General features: G+C 44.5%; 1 protein-coding gene and 1 long non-coding RNA gene across 5 annotated transcripts in view; both read right to left on the bottom strand.

Moving 5' to 3' along the window:
• BCAR3 (BCAR3 adaptor protein, NSP family member) overlaps positions 1-23,797 on the bottom strand; it is a 130,897-nt gene that overhangs the window by 79,100 nt on the left and 28,000 nt on the right. For all 4 annotated transcript variants that reach the window (XM_045897163.3, XM_064588794.1, XM_045897164.3 and 1 more), the window contains exon 2: positions 23,388-23,718. In XM_045897163.3, coding sequence (XP_045753119.1) covers positions 23,388-23,704 — 317 coding nt within the window. In that variant the 5' untranslated portion in view covers positions 23,705-23,718. The remainder of the gene's footprint in view (positions 1-23,387; positions 23,719-23,797) is intronic.
• LOC135364150 (uncharacterized) lies at positions 16,148-23,085 on the bottom strand. The gene is made up of 2 exons (XR_010410847.1): positions 17,172-23,085; positions 16,148-16,918 (listed from the first exon to the last, which is right to left on the bottom strand). It is a non-coding gene; the product is annotated as an uncharacterized LOC135364150 (long non-coding RNA).

Genomic DNA, 23,797 nt, shown 5'->3' with positions numbered 1-23,797 from the left:
CACAGACCGCAGGAAAGCAGCAGAATGAAACTGGACCCTCCTGTTATTTTGTTCTTATGTTTATTACGTTTTAAATAACATCACTGTGTTTACTCCAGTTAAATCAGTCTTTCCAGGGTCCTGCTTTCTTAGGTTCATTCTGAGGGATGTGTAGTTGGGAGTCACAGAAATTATGTATTTACTATTTTAGTGTTTCTCATCAGTAACGAGGTTAATAGTGACTCCCTCTTAAAAGGACACTTGATCTACACGTTTGCTATTTTGAGTTAAGAGGTTCTCCATCTTGAATATACAAGCCAAACTTCACTACCAGATCTTTTCTGAATGCTTGGAATACAGATGAGGAATGAAGTACCTTATGTCTGTCTTAAATTATAGAATGTTTTAAATGAATGAGTGATTTGACATCTTGAAATATTATGGAATAAATTAATGGCTAACAGTGTTGCCAAACAAATGTCCTTCTGGATATAACAAAGAGAAATCATTTGTAATAAGAGGATTCTTTCATGCAATAGAGGGATGTGAGAAACTAGATCCAACTGTTCCAGACTGAGTAGAATAAAGGTTCCCCTTAAACTCCATGCACACCAGTAATCCACAGAGTGGGCACCCCTCCTTTGTGCCCATGGCATGGTATTTGCATTCTGGTTCATTCTACTGTATATATTTATTTATATAAGGTCTCGCCTCAACAAGGTGAGCAACCCAAGAGTAGTGGTGAGTCTACTTCATTCCCAGTATCTCCATAGTTCTTGCATTCATCCCACAAACATCATCAGGCATCTACAACATGCTTTGCTGTCCGCCAGACAATGGAAACAGAGGAATCAGGGACAAAGGCTCTGCTCCCGGAGAAGCTGCAGGCAAGTGGGGAAGACAGATCAACAGACCCAGCACAACTCAAGTTGGTGTCAGTGGGAAGGCAACACCATGGAGGGGCCTTTCAGGCAACCTTTGAGCTAAGGTTTGAGGGCTGGGTAGGGACTCACTGGGCGAAGAAGCTGAGAGGGAGGTGGTGATGAGAAATGTCCAGGCAATGGGAGAGGCATGTGCAAACACATGGGGACATGGGACACCATGGTGCACTTGGGAAACCACAGCATTCAGGAGTAATTCCACTCTGCTTCCATAGTCATTCCACCAACATCTCTCACCAGGACGCCTGCAACACCTTCCCAGCTCCACCATCTCCACAGCAGCCGGCATGATCCTTCCCCAAATCAAAATCCTCTAATAACTCCCATCCGATCAGAACAAAACCGTGGAGTCCTCACCAGAGCCTCCAAGGCCCTGGTTGGCATGGTCCCCACCATCTCTCCAACCTCACTGGGGTAGGCAGAATTCTAAAGCTTTTCCTCCAACAAAAGCCCCATCCCCTGGAGAGTCAACCGAACACCAATCTAAGTCCTGCTGTGAAGGGATTTTGCAGATGTAAGCCTCAAGTCAGCTGATTTCAAGATCTGGCAACTATCCAAGTGGGCCTGCCGTGCAGAGCGAGGGGGCTTGGACATGAAGGAGCCTGTTGGCGGCGCAACGTTATAACACGACCTGTGACAAGGCCCATGGCATGGAACTTCAGGCGGCCTCTATGTGGGAGCTGCCCCCAGCAGATTTCCAGGAAACAGATCTCAGTCCTACAACCACAAGGAATTGAGTTCTGACAACAACCTGAATGACTGTGGAAGCAGCTTCTTCCCCAGAGGCTCAGATGGGAGCCCAGCTGCTGACATCTTGAGTTTGAGACCCATAACCAAGAACCCAGCTGAGCTTTGTGGGACTTCTGTCCTACAGAAACTGTGAGGTAATAAACAGGTGTCAAGGTACCATGTTTCTGGCAATTTGTTACTCAGCAAAAGCATACTAATACACTCATTCCATCCAAGGCCTACTGACTTTTCTTTCTGGTGCTCAAACATGCCAAGCTGGTCGCTGCCTCTGTGGCTTGGCATTTACTACTGTTCCTCCGCCTACAACATTCTCCCTGCAGTTCTCAAAGGCTCACTCCCTCACAACATTCAGGTCTCTGCTCAAATAACATCTCCTCAGAAAAGCTTTCCTTAAACACTTACCTAAATAAGCACCACCACTACCCTCTCTGGCCTTATCTGGCTTTATTTTTTCCCATATTATCTGATATTATATGAAATGTTTATTTGCTCATGGTCTTTTTTTCTGGAATATAATCCTGCAAGACTGAGGCTTTCTCTGCTTTATTCACCTTGGTATCCCCTGTGCTCTTCACACAGCAGTTGCCCAGTAACCATGTGCTGAATTCATGAATAAAAGAACAAGTAATGGAAGCACAGGGTTAGGGGAGGCTCAGGAGTGGTGGGGGTTTGGGAGATCAGGGTGAAGAGAGGCAGAGCCAAGCATAAGGGGCTTGGATGCCATGTAAACATGTCTAGACTTAGGAAAGCAATGGGATTTGTTGAAAAATCTTAAGCTGCAGAAGAACCAGAGATTTGTGTTTTAGAAAAATCCCCCTGCACTGGTGTGGAAAACAGATTCGTGGGGGGCAAGACGGAGTCAGGAAGACCAAAGGAGAGGATGCTAGAGAGGTCTAGGTGACAGGGTGAGGCTTGGGCTATAATGATAGAGGGAGTGGGGATGGTGTACAGATTTAGGAGACTTTTCTAAGTGAGAAAAGACAGATGGTGGTAAATGACCGGCTTTGGTGGGTGAAAGGGAAGAGAGAAACAAGGGCACTTGCTGAATTCTTTCTAAGGGAACTAAGTAGATGGTGCCTATCACATCTCAATATGCTCATTAAGAATGAACTAGCAAAAACCTTTGCTTCAAGCACTATACTACACAAACTTTTAAGACTAACCCGGGATCTGAATTATCTATAAGACTTTGCTCCATTCCCACCCTTTTTCCATGGTTAGCAGTGCACATATGATTGCTGCCATTCAGCTACTGAATGTCTCAGATAAACTCCCTTCCTTTTCAACTGGTAAGTTACTTTCAGAAGGGTCATTCACATTTTCCAAATTATGAACATGTAAATCTTTCCCATAAAGTATGAGGAAATATAACAAATATTTAAGGGATCCCCTCACAGGGACAAAAATAGTTAACTCAGGAAGGAAACAGAGAACAACAAAACAAGATAGCTGTGTAGATACCAGCTGAGAATACCTGTTTTACATAATCCTTTGGTCTTCTCCATCAGCCCCACCATCCTGTGAGCAACCAGTGCTTGTTTATGTCTTTTCCATGGGACTATACCCCCCATGAGGGTAGGGGCTACTTCTGTCTTGCTCACCAATGTATACTAAGCCCTTAGAACTGTATTTATCACACAGCAGCCAATTAATAAATAAACAAGGACAAGAATGGACAAATGAAAATTTAAACCACAAAAAAACCACCTTTGTATATAGTCCAAATAGAGCCTCAGAAAATTAGAAATTTCTATTCTGGGACTCTGATTTGCTTAATACGGGAGACCAGATACTCTGAAAACTAAATGATAAATTACAAATATATTTTTAAGTGCATTGTGGAAGTCACTAGAAAGATAAGTCCTCAAGAAGCACAGACATATAAAAAACAGATACAGAAACAGAGAACAAATCAAGAACACAAAACATGAACAACAAGAGGGTAAAAAGCAAAGCAGGGAGGGTAAGCCCTGGGTCCACAGAAGTCAGCAGCTAACCACGAAGCCATCAGAATGGGACTAAACCACCCTTACAAAAAGAATATGCAAAAATAAATACATACATAAAAATTAAGAAGGTAGCATGCTCTCTAGCAAGGGGAACCCAAGAAGGAAACCTACTGTCTCCACCAGAAATTCTGATGGGAAAAAATGACAGTAATAAGAGTCTCCCCTAAGAACTTGTAACTGCAGATCTGCCTTCATGTTGGTTGGGATTCAAATTTATACTACCTGCTTTGACAGAGAATCCAAAACTGAGAAATTAAAGTTTCTGGGTTGGTGGTGCCATTAGTAAGGAAAAAGTAAATACTTTCTGGGGGGAAAACTCTGTCAGCAGAATGCCACTCAGGATATCCACAAATGTGGTCAAACATAAATTTCCTTTCAGAAATAACCACATATACAAGGAAGCAAGCCCCAACTACTGAAGTCAGCAGAAAGAACAATAGACTGAGATCCTCAAAGACTTCAGATACTGGAATATCAGACACAGGCTATAAAATAACAACGTATGATTAAAAAAAAAAAGACGGAATCAAAAAGTGATCTCAGAATAAACAGGCAATTATGAAAATGTTAAAAACTGATTAAAATATATAGTCTGCTACATAACAGGTTAAACATGACCTAAGAAAATATGACAAATCTATGAAGAAACCATAAACAAATATAAAAAGACACTATGCAAAACACAGCACAGAGAGGAAAGGTGATGGGAAACATAAAAGCGATGTAGAAGGTACAATGAGAAGGCCTAATTACATTTAACCAGAACTCCAGAAGAAGAGAATCAAGAGAGAGAAAAAGCAATCGTCAAAGAAATGATGATGGGAAATCTTCAAAATAAATGAAAGATGCCCATTCTCAGATTCAGGCATCCCGATGCATCCTATGCAGTATCAACAGAAATACATTCTCACCTTGACACACTGCAGGGAAACTACAGACCCTCAAAACCAGAGAGAAGATGATAAAAGCAGCCAAAGGGAGCAAAGGAAGGTTGCCCTCTGAGCAATGAGGATTAGGTCGGCAGCGGGTCTTCATCAGCCAGAAGGGAAAGAAAGTGAGCTCAAAATTTCCTGCCCAGCGAAACTACCAAGAACAAGGGTGAATAAAGACAATTTTAGATAAAGACAGAGAACACCATTTGGGAAGAATGAAAAGGATACCAGAAGAACAGCTTAAGATTTAAGAGTGAATGATGCACACAGTAACTGGTCAACATGTAGGTGACTCCAAACCAGCACGGATGGTTCGGACGAATGAGTCATTTGTCGAGTCAAAAAAAAATACCAAGTGCTGGCAAAGAGATGGAGAAATCGGAACCCTTATGCACGGTTGGCGGGAACATAAGCGGTACAGCTGCTCGGAGGAACAGTATGGGGGTTCCTCACAAAATTCAAAATAGAACTACCATATGATCCAGCAATTCCACTTCTGAGTAGATACCCAAAAGAACTGAAAGCAGGATTTTGAAGAGATATTTGTGCATGTGTGTTCTTAGCAGCATTCTTCACAGAAGCCAAAATATGGAAGCAACCCAAGCATCCATTGATAGAAGAATGGATAAACAAAACGTGGTATACATATACAATGGAATATCACTCAGCCTCAAAAAGGAAGGAAACTTTGACACAGACTACAACGGGACTTTGTGCTAAGTGAAGTAAACCAGTCACAAAAGGACAAACAGTGTACAATTTTATTTATTTATTTAGATTCTCTTTCTTTTAGAGAGAGAGAGCATGCACACACAAGTAGGGGGAAGAATAGAGGGAGAAGGGCAAGTAGACTCCACAATGAGCGCAGAACTGGATGCAGGGCTCGATCTCATGACCCTGAGATCCTGAGCTGAGCTGAAATCAAGACTTGGACGCTTAACTGACTGAGCCACCCAGGTGCCTCTGGACAACTTGAATTACATGAGGTGCCTAGAGTAGTCAAATTCAGAGACAGGAAGAAGAATAGTGGTTGCCAGGGGCTGGGGTGTGGGGAGGAGACACGGAGTTGTTCCATGGGTACAGAGTTCATTTTGCAAGATAAAAAGAGTTGGGGAGACTGGCTGCACAACAGTGTGAATGTACTTAATATCATTCATTAACTCATCACTCATTAACTGTGCACTTAAAAATGGCTAAAATGGTAAATTTTGTATTATGTGCATTTTACCACAATTTTTTTAAAAGACAAACTAATGGGACACCAAAGGTATTGTTTTACTTTATGTTTTATAAAGTAATTGTATTTAAAAAGTGACCACTAAATGAAAAGCAGAGTATTTTAAAAAATACAAAATAAGGCAATTAAAAAAAACCCCATAGTTTAAAAAAATGTAAAGCTAGTACAGACATACAGAGTAAGAGGAAGCTATAAGCCCAAATACTGTGCATCACTAAACACAGTAACTGTTAACTAGAGTAAACTCACAAAGCAGATTTTCAGAAGGCAGAATACAGCACATACAGGATACAATAAAAGTGGTATTTTGAAGGAAATGTACAACCATAATACTTATTTTTAGGGTAAAAAAAAGACTGAAATTAAGTGTCCAGCTTAAGTTAAAAGAATAAACATAAAATAGAACAGAGATAAGGGAGAGAAATTAAATATAAAACAATGATACAACAGGGGAGCAATAAATAAAGCCTTGCTCTTTGGAAAGCCTAATAAAACAAACCTCTGACAGATGTCATCTGGGGAGAAAAGAGAGAAAGCACAAAACAATACATGAACGACAAGAGGGCATAACCATAGACAGAAGAGAGCCCAGGGGCGCCTGGGTGGCTCAGTTGGTTAAGCGACTGCCTTCGGCTCAGGTCAGGATCCTGGAGTCCCCGGATCGAGTCCCGCATCGGGCTCCCTGCTTGGCAGGGAGTCTGCTTCTCCCTCTGACCCTCCTCCCTCTCATGCTCTCTGTCTCTCATTCTCTCTCTCTCTCTCAAATAAATAAATAAAATCTTTAAAAAAATAAAAAAAAAAAAAAAAAAAAAAAAAAAAAAAGAAGAGAGCCCAGGAAGAGAATCCTACGAACACCTTTATGCATGAACAAATTCCTAGAAAAATACTAAGAGACTCAAAAAGAAACAAATCTGAATAGCCCTATAACCACTTGAAAAACTGAATCAGTAGTTCAACATCTTCCCACAGGCCTCAATGGTTTTACTATCTAGCAAGTTCTGCCAAATGTGGGAACTGTTACTTGAAAATGATATAAATCAGGCGCCTGGGTGGCTCAGATGGTTGGGTGTCTGCCTTCGGCTCAGGTCATGATCCCGGGGTCCCGGGATCAAGCCCCGCATCGGGCTCCCTGCTCCTTGGGGAACCTGCTTCTCTCTCTCTCTCATTAAATTAATAAATAAATAAGTAAGTAAATAAATAAAATCTTAAAAAAAAAAAAAAAAGGAAAAGAAAAAGGATATTTTAACTTCGATCCCCAAAGCAGACAAGGTCAATACAAAGAAAGTATAGGGTAATCTCGCACATGAATAGATATTTTTTAAAAAAGACCCTAATAAAATATTAAGAAACTAATTCTAACAATGTATAAATATACACCATAATCAAACCAGGTTGATTCCAGGAATATAGGATCAGTTTAATAGTGAAAACCTATTGATACAATTTACCACATTAACATGTTAAAGTAGAAAAATCATTTGAGGCATCTAATTAATGGAAGAAAAAAGTACTTTAAAAAAAAAAATCATCCTTCCAGGATCTTAGCAGGGAAAAAGCTAACTCTTCACAAACGAAATACAGAAGGATTTCCATAACCTGATAAAGGGTATCTACGAAAGCCCTCAGCAAGCATTATTTTTAATGGCAAAGTATTATAATCATTACTAAAATCAAGCCATCAATCAGAAACAAGACAAGGATGTCCATTCTTACTTCTGTGCACCACTTGTCCTGAGGTCCTAGCACGTACAGTTAAATAAGAAATAAAAAGGTATAAGAACCGGAAAAAGGAGAACAAAACTGTCATGATTCACAAATGCTCACTGTCTACTTTAGAACACAAAGAATCCATGTAGACCTTATAAGGAAGTAGAGTAAAGTTCCTGGATATGAAGCACTGTGCAAAAATCTTCTATCTAAAACTTACTGAGGGTTGGGGCTAAAAGGCTTGTATGTCTAAGTTGGAGTTCTTGTTCTGTGGGTGTTGACTGATCACAAATGAACTCATTCCTAGAACACCTAACTGAAATGCAAGACAAAGAGATATGTGGGACCAGTAGGTCAAGTCTCTCCGTTTACCCGAAGTAGTGGGGCCGAGGAGAAATCACTGCACCCTCGAGGTCTACTGGTTTACATTCTTAACCAACTCATGACCAGGGCATGCCCCACAATCAGGGAAGGTGAACCCAACAACTGGGACAAAGTTTGCCCTCCATTGGCAACTTGGTGGCTGCAGCCCATTTGCATGTGGATATGGCCTTGGAATCTAGAACCTTCATCTTCCATTCTCCATCACAAAGTACCATCAGCATCTCAGGGTCTTGGCTAGGAAGAAGTGGGGATGGAAGGATTGCAGGAAGGAAGAGTTGGCAACAGGCTTTAAATCTCCTAGGATTCTGTGTCCACTGGACAATATTTCTTACTAGATCATGTTCTTTTAGGTAAAATTAATATGTGGAACAGTCCAGCATTCTCATTTTATATTTTATTGGATGATATCCATGGTGCTAAGCCTTGCCCATCTCACCAGCCTCAACTCCTCGCCTTGCTCCTTACATTCCAGTAAATCTAAATTGTTTAGAATTCCCTGAACCAAGAGGCTTTGAGTCCCCACCATCTTCCTGTTCATTCCCACCTTCTCTGACCACTCTTTCCCCTGACCCCTACACCTCAAAGAATAACATCTCCCCAGAATTCATTTTTTAATTATAAAACCTTATGACAAATAATTATAATTCAATACAATACATGTACTCCTGTCCATCTCCTTTACTAGACTATGAGCTCACTGAGAACAGGGACTATTATTTTATTTTATTCACCTTTGTATCCCCAGGGCACAGTGGCTTGCTAAGTGTTGGTTTGAATGAATGAATGAACAAGTGTGTGTGTGTGTGTGTTGTGTGAGCACGTGTGTGTGTGCATGCATGTGCGTGTTTCCTCTCCACTGTGCAAAAGGCCTAGACCCCAACCCTTCCCTTTGCCACAAATCCCTGGGTTCACCAAGGGAAGAATAACATTGGAGGGAGAAAAGCTACAAGAGGAAACAAGAGAGAAATGTTTTTAACTGATGGGCCTCCACATTAAGGAGCTAATTTAGCCACAAGCCTGTGCCTGAACTGTGGTGGCCTCAGGCAGAACCCTCTCGACTGTGGATCGTCGCTGCTGTCAGGGCTGTGCCTGGCTCCCCAGCCCAAAATCAGATGTTTTCAAAGTGACATCGAGGGGCTGGCTCTTCCTGCTGAAAATGAATCTCTCTGGACATGTCTGAAATGCCATGTTTGAAGTTCATCAGGGAGAGCACCAAGAGGACAGAGAGTTTACTACAGGGCCATGTCCATCGGCTTCTGGGAAAATGAGAAGAAATGGATGCTTCGAACAGGGTTGGCCTGGTGAGTAGAGAGATGGTGTCTCTTGGAAAAATCTCAAACTAGTACGTGATTAGATGGACAGGTTCCTCACTGATGCTGGGAATCACATAATTGTCCCAAAGAGTAGGAAAGAGGTACTTTCCTACTCTAGGCAGGACATATTATGTATATAGTCTTTTTTTTTTTTTTTTAAGATTTTATTTATTTGTCAGAGAGAGTGCACACAAGCAGGGAGAGTGGCAGGCAGAGGGAGAAGCAGGCTCCCCGCCAAGCAGGGAGACCAATGTGGACCCCTGGGACCCTGGGATCATGACCTGAGCCGAAGGCAGATGCTTAATTGACTGAGCCAGCCAGGCGTCCCAAGTCTTTGCTAATTTTAAAAGGGATGTAGCTTTAAAAACAGAGAACTATAACACTTCTAGATGTGCACCTAGGAAAATATATTTGGTTTCATCACCTTGCAAAATAAATGAGAAGAGAGTCACTTTCCCACATCTCACAACATATTTATTGACCTTATTTGTTAAAGTCGACTTCACTAGGAGTTGACAGGATTAAGGTTGGTGCATATTTTATAATTTCCTCCCAGGGTTAACATATGACATGAGAAGTTCCTCTTCACTGGTACATTAAACCTCAGGGATATTCCTTAATGATTAAACCAAAAGATCTGCTTCAGAGCAGAGGAGTGGCCTCAGCAGAAGCTCACTGCTCTACGGGAATACATTTTCCATTTCTGGTTGTCTAGAGCTAAAAACAATTTGCCAGATTTGTGATCTGGGCAGCCAAGAGTGACCACTTCCCTTCGTCTAAATGTTAAACTTCAATTAATGCTCTTAAAATCACATTCGCTTCTTTGACAACCATAACACCCTGCTGACTCATTCTGAGCTGCACTTATCCAAATCCTGCATATATTTTTCACACGCAGCTATGACCCAAACCCCACACCCTGACTTTGTTTTTGGACTCTAGTGCAAGTCTTTGCCTCTCACTAGAGTCTTATCCAATTAGATTGGGTCTACTCTTTCCAAATGCCAAGATCTTTTTTGGATCTCATTTCTGTCATTTTGACATATTTTTCTTCTATGATTCATGTCATCCACCAATGTGATCTGTGTGTCAGTATCATTGTCTAAACGATTTTTAAAAATTGGTTGGAGTGGGCCAAGGCATGGGTCAATCAGGACACAGCCCACAGCATGCTTCATCTACTACCACCTGGCCCGCCTCTCACCAGATGGCTATGACCAGTGATTGACATCTGCTTACACACCTTCTCAACCTTCCTTTAACCTCCCAACAAATAACCCAGGAAGGAAATTAATCTGGCATGACTTGCTTTTGGCAAAGCCCTGCTAATATACTAATCGTTGCTGTTTCCTCCACCAAGTATGCAAAACTCATTGTCCTAATAATCTTTTTAAGATATTTCCTGAGATCAGGTCAACTGTATCATTTTACAGGTTAATTTCATCTCTCTAGTTCCTTTCTTGAAAATTGAAATACTCCTCTGTCCACATCTTCCCTGTAGTGTGTCTGCATTCCTCCGAGGTTGATGGTCTGGGTCTCAGCCTCAAGCTCCCTCCGTCTTCTGCGGCCTCGGGGCTTTACATTAGAGCCTCTTGCCATGGCCTCTTCTGCTCCAGGCTGACAGTTCTCTTTCTTTACCCGCATCCTACCCTTTCCAGTCAGAAAAGTCATTTCCTTGACAAAAAAATGCAAGCCGGACAGAGGCTCAGCAGTTTGGTTGCTCTCCTATGCCCCTCTCTCTGGTTCTATTGTTCCAAACATAATTTCTGAAAGCCCTTTTTGTTACCCTTAGCATTTTTCACAATCCTCTGCTCACCCTGCACTCTGTTTCTTTTATAGCCCGGAGCCACCCTCTGATATAGCCCTTGGCTGCAGAGGTTGCAGGGCCCAAGCTTTCCTGGGCCTGGGTCCGAGGCCAGGACGGCCCAGAACAAGTGGCGGCACAGAGCAGGCAGGCCCCATGGGAAGGGTTATCTAGAAAGCACCATCTTCAACCACCCAGTCAAGGATGTGCATACCTGGAAACGTGATACCTGGAAATATGTTAAGGCCAGAGGTCAAGAAAAGCAGAATTGTTTATAGAACTAGGGAGTGATATGAAGGGCTATCCCATGGATGGGAAGTTAGGTCAGCGGCAAAGAAGATGGCAAGAACAGATGCTGGTGAGGTCGGAGGGTTCAAAAGGGGCACCCCTCTTCCCTAGGGCTGTGAACTCCTCACACAGACACAGCCCCTGGTCTGCCTTTAAAGCTCTACCACCCAGCACAAAGGCAGGCACACGGGCCATGTTCTACGTACCCGTGAGTGAATTCAGAATGGCCCTGGCTCATCACGACGCATTAGGGGGACCCAGCCAGACAGTCCTGCAGACACAGCCTTAAACCAAGAACGACCGGGATGGTCACCTACCTGTTCCTCCTTTGAACTGTGTTGGGCGCGCTATTTATGGTTGTCCTCAACTGTGTTTCCCTTGCAGAGCCTCGGGCTGTGCGATCAGCTTTAGCATTTCCTTCAACTTTGGGAATCTTTCTTAAGGCCCAGGGTACACTCCAGATGAGGACACATTTCCCTCCCTGGCTATCAGAGAGTCTAAGGCCTGGGTACTTATAATAATACTCCTGCTTCTTTCACTTCGGCAGCCAATTCCTGCTTCTGTGAGTCCGTTTCTACCTCATTTGAAAATACAGCAATGCCTGATTCATGTGTTCATGATGTATATTAAAAGAATGGCAATTAAACCACCTCCTCAGGCAGATTCCCTAATCATGTGAAAAAAGGCATCATTTAAATATCCTACATGTTACACTCTGGTGAGTCTATACAGGAATCCAAGGCTAAGCTAGTTGATAAAAACTTGACACAGTCAGAGGTTAACCTGTGCTCAGCAGAATTCCAGTGACAGCATTAAGCTAAAAGCCACAGCTCAAATCTTAACTTGGCAGCAGTCGGTCAAACGGAATAGAGTAAGAATAAGAAAAACCGTATCACAGCCAGTGTGTCTCTTGGCAGGCAGAGAGGGTCTGGCATCAGTGACTCATCAGGCTTCAGTCTGTCAAACACAGCACTTTTGATAAAAGCAGATGCTTTGTTTGGCTGGTGTCTATTTGCCCTTCCTCACTCCCCCAGCCCCATCCCCCCTCCCCCGCCCCGCCCCCAGCCGCTCCTCATCCTCTCTAAAACAGTGTGTCTGTCAAGGTTTCTTCTCAACTAATTGAAAGGCAGAATAAGAGTGGTGTGGCTTTGAGATAATGTCCTCAAGACCTCTAAAAGGAAAGATTTCACCAAGCCAGACATACAACACATGCCCTCAACCTGCCTTCCAGGGCAGGCAGCCATCCTCAAGGCGGGCTGCCCACCCAAACCTTGGAAAAGCAGCCATCACCCCTTGGGCAAAAGATGTCCCCCATGGTCATCCATTTACCTCCTCTGTCCATAGAGTCATCAGGGACCATGTGAGACCCCCGTAGGGAAGCATCATCACTGTGCTGACACAAGCCCACAGAGAGGGTAGCCCTGGGGACATGTCTGCTTTAATTAAATCAAAAACGTTTTATAAAGAGACTCAAGTAATGAAAAAATATGTTTTGTTTTATTATATGCTTAAAAGATTAGATCATTTCCTGTTGAATTTTGTCTCTCATCTTAAGAAGAAAACCCTTCCTTTGACTAGTACCCCTACGCAGCTCCTGCCTCATTTCTCTGCTCCCCTCCAAACCCAAGGCTCAGCCTCCATGGCTGGCTCCTTGGAACAGATGTGGTGGGGTTCCCTCAGGGCTGGGTCCTAGAGTCCCTTTCCTTTATGCTTTACACAGCTCTCTCCCTTGGTGAGGACATCTGCTTCCGTGGGTTTAATTTCACGTCTATGCAGACTCCTAACTTTGTAACTTCTAGCACAGATCTCTCTCCAGAGCTCCAGGCTCATAACACTGACCGGTTAACGCCTCCACTTGACATGCGTGCCTCTTGAACTTAGCACACCCCAAACAGAAGTCTCAGTCTCTGCCATCCACCAAACAAACGAAGCCCTGTTCCCCTCCCAGTCTTTCCAATCTCAGTAAATGGCCCCACCTCATACACCCAGTTGCCTGAGCCATGCCTGGCTGTACCCCTCCCTCACCCCACATCCCACCTTCAGGAAGTCCCATAGACTCTACCTACCAAATAGATCTTGCGTGAATCCACCCCCTTTTACCTCCTCCACCACTGTCCTAGCACAGACCTCCGCCTGTTTCCCATGCTTTTGTGACCACTTCCTAACCCCCCCTCCAGTCCCTCTGCCCCATCAATCTCTTCTCCACAGAGGCCAAGTGATATTCTAAAAACTGAATCAGATCACATTATTCCCTTACTTAAAACCCTTGAAAGGCCTCCCTTTGCCCTCAGGAGAAAACCTAAACAACTCACACCAAGATGTAGACCAGTACCATCCAACAGAAACACAATGTGAAAACCATATGAAAAAATTTTTTAAAGATTTTATTTATTTAACCACTTTTTTTTTTTTTTAGATTTTATTTATTTGCGAGAGAGAGAATGAGAGACAGAGAGAATGAGAGACAGAGAGCATGAGTGGGAAGAGGGTCAGAGGGAGAAGCAGACTCCCTGCCGAGCAGGGAGCCTGATGTGGGACTCGATCCCGGGACTCCAGGATCATGACCTGAGCCGAAGGCAGTCGCTTAACCAACTGAGCCACCCAGGCGCCCAAAGATTTTATTTATTTAATTGACAGAGAGAAACAGCGAGAGAGGAAACACAAGCAGGGGGAGTGGGAGAGGGAGAAGCAGGCTTCCTGCCAAGCAGAGAGCCCGATGTGGGGCTCGATCCCAGGAGCCCAATTCTTCGGTAAATATTTATTGAATTTATTTTGTGCCAGGCATGAAGCTGGGTACCAAGTGCCCACAGAGATTGAAATAGGTACGGGCCCTGTCCTTAGGCAGTGCCCAGTTTAGGGGGCATGCAGACAAATGTGTCAATAAATACAGAACCACAAAATGAGGAGATCCAAGAGTTTCTTGGATTGGGTGGAGGGAAGGCCTCACTGAGGGAGGGAACATTTGAAGATTTAATATAAAAAGAGAATGTAAGGGGCGCCTGGGTGGCTCAGTCATTAAGCGTCTGCCTTTGGCTCAGGTCATGATCCCAGGGTCCTGGGATCGAGCCCCGCATTGGGCTCCCTGCTTGGCGGGAAGCCTGCTTCTCACTCTCTCACTCCCCCTGCTGTGTTCCCTCTCTCACTGTGTCTCTCTCTGTCAAATAAATAAATAAAAATCTTAAAAAAAAAAAAAAGGAGAGAATGTAAAATACTTCACTTCATTAATATTTATTATGTTACTATATATTAAAATGGTATTATTTTGAATAAAATATTGAAGTTAATTTTACCTATTTCTTTTTAATCAGTACTAGAAAACTTAAAATTACATTTTTTCATATGTGAATAAAGATGTGGTGTGTGTGTGTATACACACACACACAGGAATATTACTCAGCCATCAAAAAGAATGAAATCTCATTTGCAACAACATGGATGGAAGTAGAGGGTATCATGCTAAGCAAAATAAGTGAGTCAGAGGAAGACAGTTATATGATTTCACTCATGTGGAATTTAAGAAACAGAACAAATGAGCGAAGGGGGAAAGAGTCTGTCTCTCTCTGTCAAATAAATAAAATTTTTTTAAAATATTAAATAAATAAATATTTACTGAAGAATAAATAGCGAAGATAGTAATATTAAAGTACAAGAACAAGTGGGAAAGGGCTGGGTCCGTCCACCGAAGACAAGTCTCTGTTTTGTGCCTTCGTATAATGAATGGTGTGCTGATCTTTTTAGTGCAGTGCGGGGCTATTATACCTGTAAGCATGAATGGTGGCCAAGACACACTGCTGAGGGCAGACCGAGAGAGCAGGATTCCAGCCAGACTCCGTCAACACGTGGGAAACCTTCTGCCACAGAAGCTGCAGGCATTGAACGTGGTCTCAGGTTATGCACAAGGATTAGGAGACTCTAGGAGGAAGGACGGATGGAAACCTACAGCTGAGCCCCTTCTCCATGCCAGGTTCCGTGCTAGGCACCCTCACGTGGGATTCTACCTGATAGCTTATAGCTGCACTTTGAGGACGTGGAGAATCAGAAAGGTAAAGCAACTTACACAAGGTCACAAAGCTACTGGGTCTGGTTGCTTGGATCAGCGTCAAGGTCACTAGCAGCATTCTTTGATATCCACGACTACGTCAACATCCCGGCAAAGGCATCAGCGGCCTTCAAGCTCAGGTGTCACACAGCAGAGTCGGCGCAGGAGGAGAATAAAGCGCTGGTGCTCAGGTGGGAGCTGGATGCAAGGATGGGACCCGCCTCCCCAGACTCAAAGAAGCCAGAGCCAGGCGCACGTGCGCAAGTCGGAGCTCTGCCCTTCAGGGCAGCCTTCGTGTTCAGGGACCAGTGAGTGTGCACAGCAGTCCTCAGAGGGAGGCATTTTCACCCTCATTTCATAATTTAGAACTTGCCCCGGTTCACACACGTATTAAGTGGCAAAACAGGGATCTGAACGGAGACCTCTGGGTTAGGAGCCTCGTGTGTTCTCCTCTTCACAGGGGTTATTTTAGCTTTGGTTACTACATCTGCAGGTGCATCTGGAGTCACAGACAGTCTGGAGGCACAAAGGCTGGGTCCGTTGTGGAAGGTCTGTCAGACTTCTATAATTTGTTTTTAATATATATTTTTTAAGATTTTATTTATTTATTCATGAGAGAGAGAGAGAGAGAGAGGCAGAGGGAGAAGCAGGCTCCCAAGGAGTAGGGAGCCCGATGCGGGACTCGATCCCAGGACCCTGGGATCATGACCTGAGCCGAAGGCAGACGCTTAACCATCTGAGCCACCCAGGCGCCCCTTCTATAATTTGTTTTTAAGATTTTATTTATTTATTTGACAGAGAGAGACACAGCGAGAGAGGGAACACAAGCAGGGGGACTGGGAGAGGGAGAAGCAGCCTTCCCCACCGAGCAGGGAGCCCAATGTGGGGCTCGATCCCAGGACCCTGGGATCATGACCTGAGCCGAAGGCAGACGCTTAACCGACTGAGCCACCAAGGGGTCCCAGACTTCTATAATTTTTAAATAACATCAGAATCCTTAAAACAAGAAGACCATGCGCTTGTCTTTGGGAGCTCTAAAAAGAGACAGCCTGAAATTCTACAACCAACCCTGCAGCTAGTCTCCTGGGGACAGACTGCGTGAGATGGCAGCACCACAAAGCTCGCAGCCGCGGGGGGGGCTGTGGCCTGCCTGCTTCTCAGTCCTACGGGCCCCATGGAGGAGTCTCCTTCCCATCAAAAACAGCACTGACAGCTTCTCCAGCCTGGATCCTCCGGCCAGGCTGCGAAGGCTCCCAAATCCACATGTGTTAAGAACACAAGTAACTTGTAACCGCACAGTACCTTCTGTTTACAATAAGTTTCTACATATACCGAAAGGTGTGGAAAAACTCTCCGAGTTTCTGTCTCTCAGAAGACTGAAAACCTGACCTTGCCCAGACAGCATGCAGGAGGCCTAAGAAACCCTGATTTATAGGTCCTGGGGGTGGGGGCAGAGAAGATGTTGAGCAGCATCACTCAACAAGGACTGCTTTGTGTAATTCTCCCATCATTTTCTTGGTTGACATTTGCACTCACTGAAAAAAAAAAAAAAAAAAAAAACCTCTCAGTTTTCCCCAGAACAGCTGAGAATGCACAGATCCCAGCCTTTAGGTTCAAATCATCCCTGTCAGTAGAGGATTGAGGACCATTGTCAGGCAGCTGGTGGACCTGTAGGAATTTCCCAGTCCCTGGGCTCTCTCAAACTACCCCACCCCCCTGGTGCTGGTGGGGGCGGGGGGCGGGGGGCGGGGGGCGGGGGGGGAGATGCCCAGCAGGGGCTGAGCTCACCTCTGACCCAGCTGCTCCCAGCTCAGCACACCAGGGGCCACCAGGGCCTGAACATGCACCATTCCTCAGAATGCACTACCCCATGCCAACAGCTGCATTCAAACACCAAGGGGCACTGCAAAATGTTAGTAAAACGCAACTTGAAATTTCAAAAATAAAAATTCAACAAATGGACTATAATTTGCCTGGAGACATTCTTGGCTATTAAGCGATTGTTACTCTGCTAACTCAATAAATGTGCCTTCTATTAAACGGAATCTATTAAAATAGTACATAGACTTTTGCACCTCTAAACCCAACTTTTCCTCTGTGCACGAAAAGCTTCCAATTTGCAGAGAGCAGACATGCCTGTGTATAACTAAAAGGCAGATATTTGCATGTGGACCTTTACCTTGTAGATCCCTCTGATTAACTGCAAGCTAAAGGCTGACTGATTTGCATGTCTGGGGAAACATCTTGCTTTGTTAAGGAGAAAGCAGTAGTTCTAGAACTTGGTGGTTCTCAAGAGGAACAAATGAAATAATTTTTTGGGTGAGGGCAGTGATACAGCCCAGAGTTAGATATTTAAATCAGTGTTTTGAGGGGCGCCTGGGTGGCTCAGTCAGTTAAGCCTGGGCTCAGCTCAGATCATAATCTCAGGGTCCTCGGATCGAGTCCCACATCAGGCCCCTTGCTCAGCGAGGAGCTTGCTTCTCCCTCTGCCTGCCACTCTCCCTGCTTGTGCTCTCTCTGGCAAATAAATAAAATCTTTTTAAAAAAACCAATCAATCAATCAATCAATCAATCAATCAGTGTTTTGAGAAGAGTCTGCACAGACCCTGTGCCTTCCACTTTGCTTCTACTTACAACAGCAGATGCTGCAACACGGTAGGTAACTTACAGCCCAGGAAAGTATATGGATTTTAATTTGGGATAATTCTGCCGACTTTCTGGCCCCCGTCAGTTAAAACACTTGTGACTAGTCAGTCAGCTCCGCTCATGCAAACTGATGAAACATCACCATGTCCCACCACATGCCCCCACGGCGCAAGGGGCCGAAGGAATTGGGCACCCCGCAGCTGTTCCCAGGAATGCATGCCTCCACGTACCCACAGGCAGGAAGAGGACCCGCACCGGCCTCCCAGAGCTGATCCTTCGGCTATCCCGACAACACAGACATCTCAACAACAGGAACCGGTCCCTCTCAGCCCAAGGAAGGTCCCAGATTCAAATAAAAATTCACCCTTGAAGATAAGTGAATCAAAGGGACAGCAGTCAAACAAACGCTAATGTCGGGAGGAAATCCTGTCTGCAGACCTCTCCTGCAGAACAAAGGCTTCTTCTGTGACATCAAGCAGCAGGTTTAAGAGCGCCCTGGCTTCTCGCTTTGGCCACCTTTCAAAACCACAAGTACATCCAAGGGCAGCCAAGACAACAACAAAAGCCAAGAGATACAGTCTCCAAATGAGGAGAGACCAACTCTCCCTTCCAGGCTTGCCTTCTGCCTGGCTCTTGGTGGCCAAGACTCCGTTTCCCCAAGGTGGGTGTACAAGGTGCCCTGGGTTCAGACTCTGGGGACTGCAAGCTTTCCCTGCAAGAGGACAGCTCAGAAGATGCCTGCAGCCGAGGTCAACCTTCTTGGGAGGCTGTGGAACAGAGTGTCTGGGGAAGGCCCCACAGTACTCTCTGGGTTCTCATCCTAGCTCAGTCCCACTAGGGTCTGATCTCAGGTGCCTCAACAACCCTGAACCACTTTATCGGACTGTGAATAAGAGCAACAGTACGGCTGCTACTCATGATAAAATCTGCCATGTCCCTCGCACAGGCTTAGGATGTTCACACAGGGTAATTTATGAACATAACCTTGACAATATTTTGAAAACTATAAAATGTAAGAGAGAGTAATTTTTGGGCCTAGGACTCATGTTTATAAGACAGCTTGGTAATACAAATTTTTAGGTCAAAGGGGAGACTTCCTCTGCTTTGCCTGGGGTCTTCCACAGGATGGATATTCAATTAATATGCAATTATAATAAGGGTGACTTTTTAACGATTAATGAGCTAAATGTTTGTTAGGAAAACAGCAAACTTGCAATTTATCAGAGTATTTTACAAGACAGAAAGGTGTTGTCTGGTGGGTTTCCCTCTGAGTGTAGGTGGGGTATACAAGAAAAGTGGGTCTGGGCTTTCCCAGATGGCCCCACTATCATCATGCCAACACCAAATAGGACAAAAATGGAAGGCTTTCAGACTTGACATCCGGGCAAGTCACTGTCAGCTGAAATTAACCTTTGAATTCACTATGAAAAGTAGCAAATAAGGCCAAAAAGTTTACCTCAAACAAGCCAAAAAAAAAAAAAAAATCAATAATCTTGTTAAAAGTAGACCTAACTAGTCTCACTCCCTGGGGTCAAAGATCCAAAACTCTTAACTTTTAAAAGCTCCCAGCATGGGGCGCCTGGGTGGCTCTGTCAGTTAAGCATCTGCCTTCTGCTCAGGCCAGGATCCCAGAGTCCTGGGATCAAGCTCCTTGTGGGGCTCCCTGCTCAGTGGGGAGTCTCTTCTCCCTCTCCCTCTGCCCTACCCCCCCCCACTTGTGCTCTCTCTCTAATAAAATCTTTAAAAAATAAAAATTAAAAGCTCCCAGCTTCCAGTGGTGAGTGAGCAAGAGCAGAGGGTGGCTCGTGTTTTCATAGCAACTGAGCTGTAAGAGCGGAGTTAGGATTAGAAATGCTCCTTCTCCCTGATAGCAGTTCTTTTGAGGCGCCTTCGGCAGCCCTCCCTCTCCGGAGCCCCAGGTTCTCATTCATACCTTTTGTCCCTTACTTTTCACACACACAAGCTTTATGCGTTGATCCTGTGGCTTGTTCCAAAAAGGAACTGAGGCAAATAATCTTACTAGGAATATTTAAAAGGATGAAAATAATGATTCAGGTACTCTGAACTCCTCAAAATTGGGAACACCTCAAGATAGTTTTTAAAGTGTATTACATGGGGCGCCTGGGTGACTCAGTCGTTAAGCGTCTGCCTTTGGCTAAGGTCATGATCCCAGGGTCCTGGGATCGAGCCCCGCATCGCATCAGGCTCTCTGCTCGGCGGAAAGCCTGCTTCTCCCTCTCCTACTCCCCCTGCTTGTGTTCCTTCTCTCGCTATGTCTCTGTCAAATAAATAAATAAAATCTTTAAAAAAAAAAATAAAGTGTATTCCATGAACAAATTATAGGGGCATCTGGCTGGCTCAGTCGATAGAGCATGCAACTCTTTAGGGCCGTAAGTTTGAGCCCCATGTTGGGGGTAGAAATAAGTAAATAAGTAAAATAAATAAAATTACTCAAAAAAAAAAAGGTAAATAAATAAACTTTAAAAATAACAAAACCTATTAATAAGACCAGGGAGCAGAATGGGATTTTAGGATCCTTTGACATGACCTTCTCACTCAGCATAATCCTGAAGGATATGCGTTTGTTACTTCCTGTATTCGCCTTTAACAATGAGATATTTTAAGTTAAGGGAAAAAGTTGTGAATTTGGATGAATGTAGTTCTGAATGATAAACAAACGTAATCCAGTGGTGCTTGTTAAATCTTCCACAGCCTGGACTTCAAACTCAGGACTTGCGCCCACCTCCTGATAAGATCTTCTGCAGAGATCTGACCTCTGATCAAGTCATTTTCAAATCAAAAAGCTTTGAACTCCTGGCAGGTTGACGGCTTGGATCTTGGGTGTTTATCAAGAGCTTCCTCAAGATTGAAAGGGTGACTCCATTGCCAGCCCCGGCTCCCCAGAGCTTCCCCTTCGTGAGAGCTGGCACCCAGCCAGGACCTTAGAACTTCAAGGAATGGGTTTATGCATCACCTCCATAGGGCACATAGTAGACACGTAGCTCATTACAGAGCTTAACTTACTAAATAAAAAGTGGCTACAGTAAGTCACGGAATCACTGGCTCTGACTCCACCTTGCGCAGCCTGGAATGAGTGCTTGTTTTTGGCTGTCCAGAAGCTTTCTCTTTGCTGCCTCTTGACCTTCACAAGAGGGAATGATGACCGTGCCCCTTCTCATCCCTACCTGTTTAATGCCAGTAACTCAATATGAACAATACTGTGCACAGGTATGCACCTCCACACTGACCTGGGCCCCCAGCAGGCTGGCTGCGAGCTCTCCACGCTGGGGGGTCACCCACCTACACTTTGCAGAGCAGGTGCAGGGCTTTCTAACACCCAGGACACCCTGGGGAACCTTCTGAGCTGACGTCAGAAACATTTCAGGGCTCTCCGATGCTTTCTACAGAGAATATGTGGGCCTCCATTTATTTTCTTCTTGTACGACTACAATTATGCACCTAAAACGAATTCTGACCTCCTACCCTCCTAGCTCTCTCCCAACATCTGTACTGTCCGCCTCTCAACTTGCGACACTGCAGCCACAGGCCACACCAGCTTCGTTTGGGGTTTTTTCAAACATGCCAGACTTGTTCCCAACCCCAGTGCTTTGCACTGCTCTCCCTATGCCTGGAACAACCTTCCTCTGGTTCTTCCCATGGCTGCCTTCTCTCATTATGCAGGTCTTAGCTCAAATATCATCTCCTCAGAGACCTGTGCACGTTATAAAAAAGATACAAGCCTAATAAACCTTCAGTCTGTCAAAATTTCCTCTATAGCACTTAATATAATCTGCAATTAACTTGTTCATTACCTGGGCCCTTCACTAGAATATTAGCTCTGGGAAGACACCATGTCAGATGCCCCATTGCTATTCTGTTAGTTCACATACTTCCTCATCCTATAAAAGGGCAAGAGCAGATTGCTGGAACGATTTGGTTGCCAGAACATCTTGAAGGTCGGGCCAACCCTTAGTTCAGATACTAAGAGGGACTGGGCAGAATTTTCTTGGTGAAGCACCGGTGTTTACAAAATCAGTGTAGGTGCTCAATATATAGATATTGAACAAAGAAATGAGCTAGCATCCAAGTGGCTTTCTTTGCTGCAGGGTTGGACAAAAAGAGACACCAGGAGATACAACAGAAGGAACCAGCCCCTTCTTGGCCAGATAACATCACAGATTGCTGATCTTCCCCAGCAGGAAAGGGAAGTCAGTTTCTAAACCAGCTCTAACAAGCAGAAACTAGTCACAGCCAGGCCCAATACAAACCCGGACAAGAAGCTTTTATAACCATAAGGCTTATTTACCCAGATCCCTTGTGGGTAGGAGGAATCAATCCTTGTTCTAAAGTATTCTGAAGCTGACCCGATGATGTAGCCATACCAAATTTTACTTCAGCATGTTGGAGAAGCAGCTCCTAATTTATAGCCATCTTGGCATCTCTACAGAATTGGGTGGACATAGTTCAGAATCTGATGTTATAATAATAATAAAAAAAATGCCCTTGTGCTTCCTTTTGAGGGACTTAGTGATATTATGGGAAGTTGGCTGTAAAAATACTCTCAAATACTAGATACTAAGAAATGGTTAAAGTTTTTAGGTGTTACAGTTTTTTATGTTATATTTTTTAAAAATAAGAGTACTTATCTTTGAAAGACACATACCAAAATATTTACAGAGAAAACAGGGGCTGAAATTTACTTCAAAATAATTGCAGAGGAAGGAAAGTGGGCGGGAGTACAGACAACACGGGACTGGGACTGGCCCAGGCCCAGAGTGGCTGAAGTGGGGTGGTGGGTCTTTGGGAGTCAAACTATTTGCTCTACTCTGTACAGCTGACATATTCCCTAACAGAAAGGCTTTTTTTTTTTTTTTTTTTTTAAAGATTTTATTTATTTATTTGACAGAGAGAGACAGCTAGAGAGGGAACACAAGCAGGGGGAGTGGGAGAGGGAGAAGTAGGCTTCCCGCCAAGCAGGAGCCCGATGCAGGGCTCGATCCCAGGACCCTGGGATCCTGACCTGAGCCAAAGGCAGACACTCAATGACTGAGCCACCCAGGCACCCCCAGAAAGGCTTTTTTAAAAAGCCCTTTAAGCCAAGTCATTTTCACTTGTGGAATTAAAGAAGTTACCTGAAGGGGCACCTGGGTGGCTCAGTCTGTTGAGTGTCTGACTCTTGATTTCGGCTCAGGTCATGATCTCAGGGTCGTGAGATGGAGCCCCACACTGGACTCCACGCTGGGTGTGAAGCCTGCTTAGGATTCTCGCTCTCCCTCTGCACCCACCCCATCCCCTCCCCGCAGGGTCTCTAAAAAATAAATGAATAAATAAATAACAATAAATAAATAAAGAAGTTACCTGAAGGTGAAGGTTTCCCCTTTCCAGTCTTGCAGGGGGTGCTCCTGGATGATGGCCGGGGTCAGAGGGGAGTTCTGCCGTGGGGACTTGGAATGGGGCAGAGTCCCCATGTGACTGAAGTTATCACAGGACCTGATGGGAGGAGGGCCTTTTTTCTTCCGTGGGAGGGTACCATGTATAGACACGTCTTGATAGGCATCTGTGTGATGCTCAGCCGGAGGGGACTTGCTGCTCAGAAGGTCCATGGACGAGGCTAGAGGGAACTGGTGATTCACCGGCATGTTTCTGGGAAGGCTCACAAATTTTCCCGCAGCCATGATTCTCAACTCCTCTAAGGGGAAAAGAAAGAGCAAAGGCATGAATCTTAGACCATCATAAGAACTGACTTCCTACTCACAAAAGGAAATGGA

This window comes from Mirounga angustirostris, unplaced genomic scaffold (genome assembly GCF_029215605.1).
Source record: "Mirounga angustirostris isolate CCGP_5_RB_7025 unplaced genomic scaffold, mMirAng1.0.hap1 SCAF_4, whole genome shotgun sequence".
NCBI classification, from domain to species: Eukaryota; Metazoa; Chordata; class Mammalia; order Carnivora; family Phocidae; genus Mirounga; species Mirounga angustirostris.
This window is presented reverse-complemented; position numbering and strand designations above follow the sequence as displayed.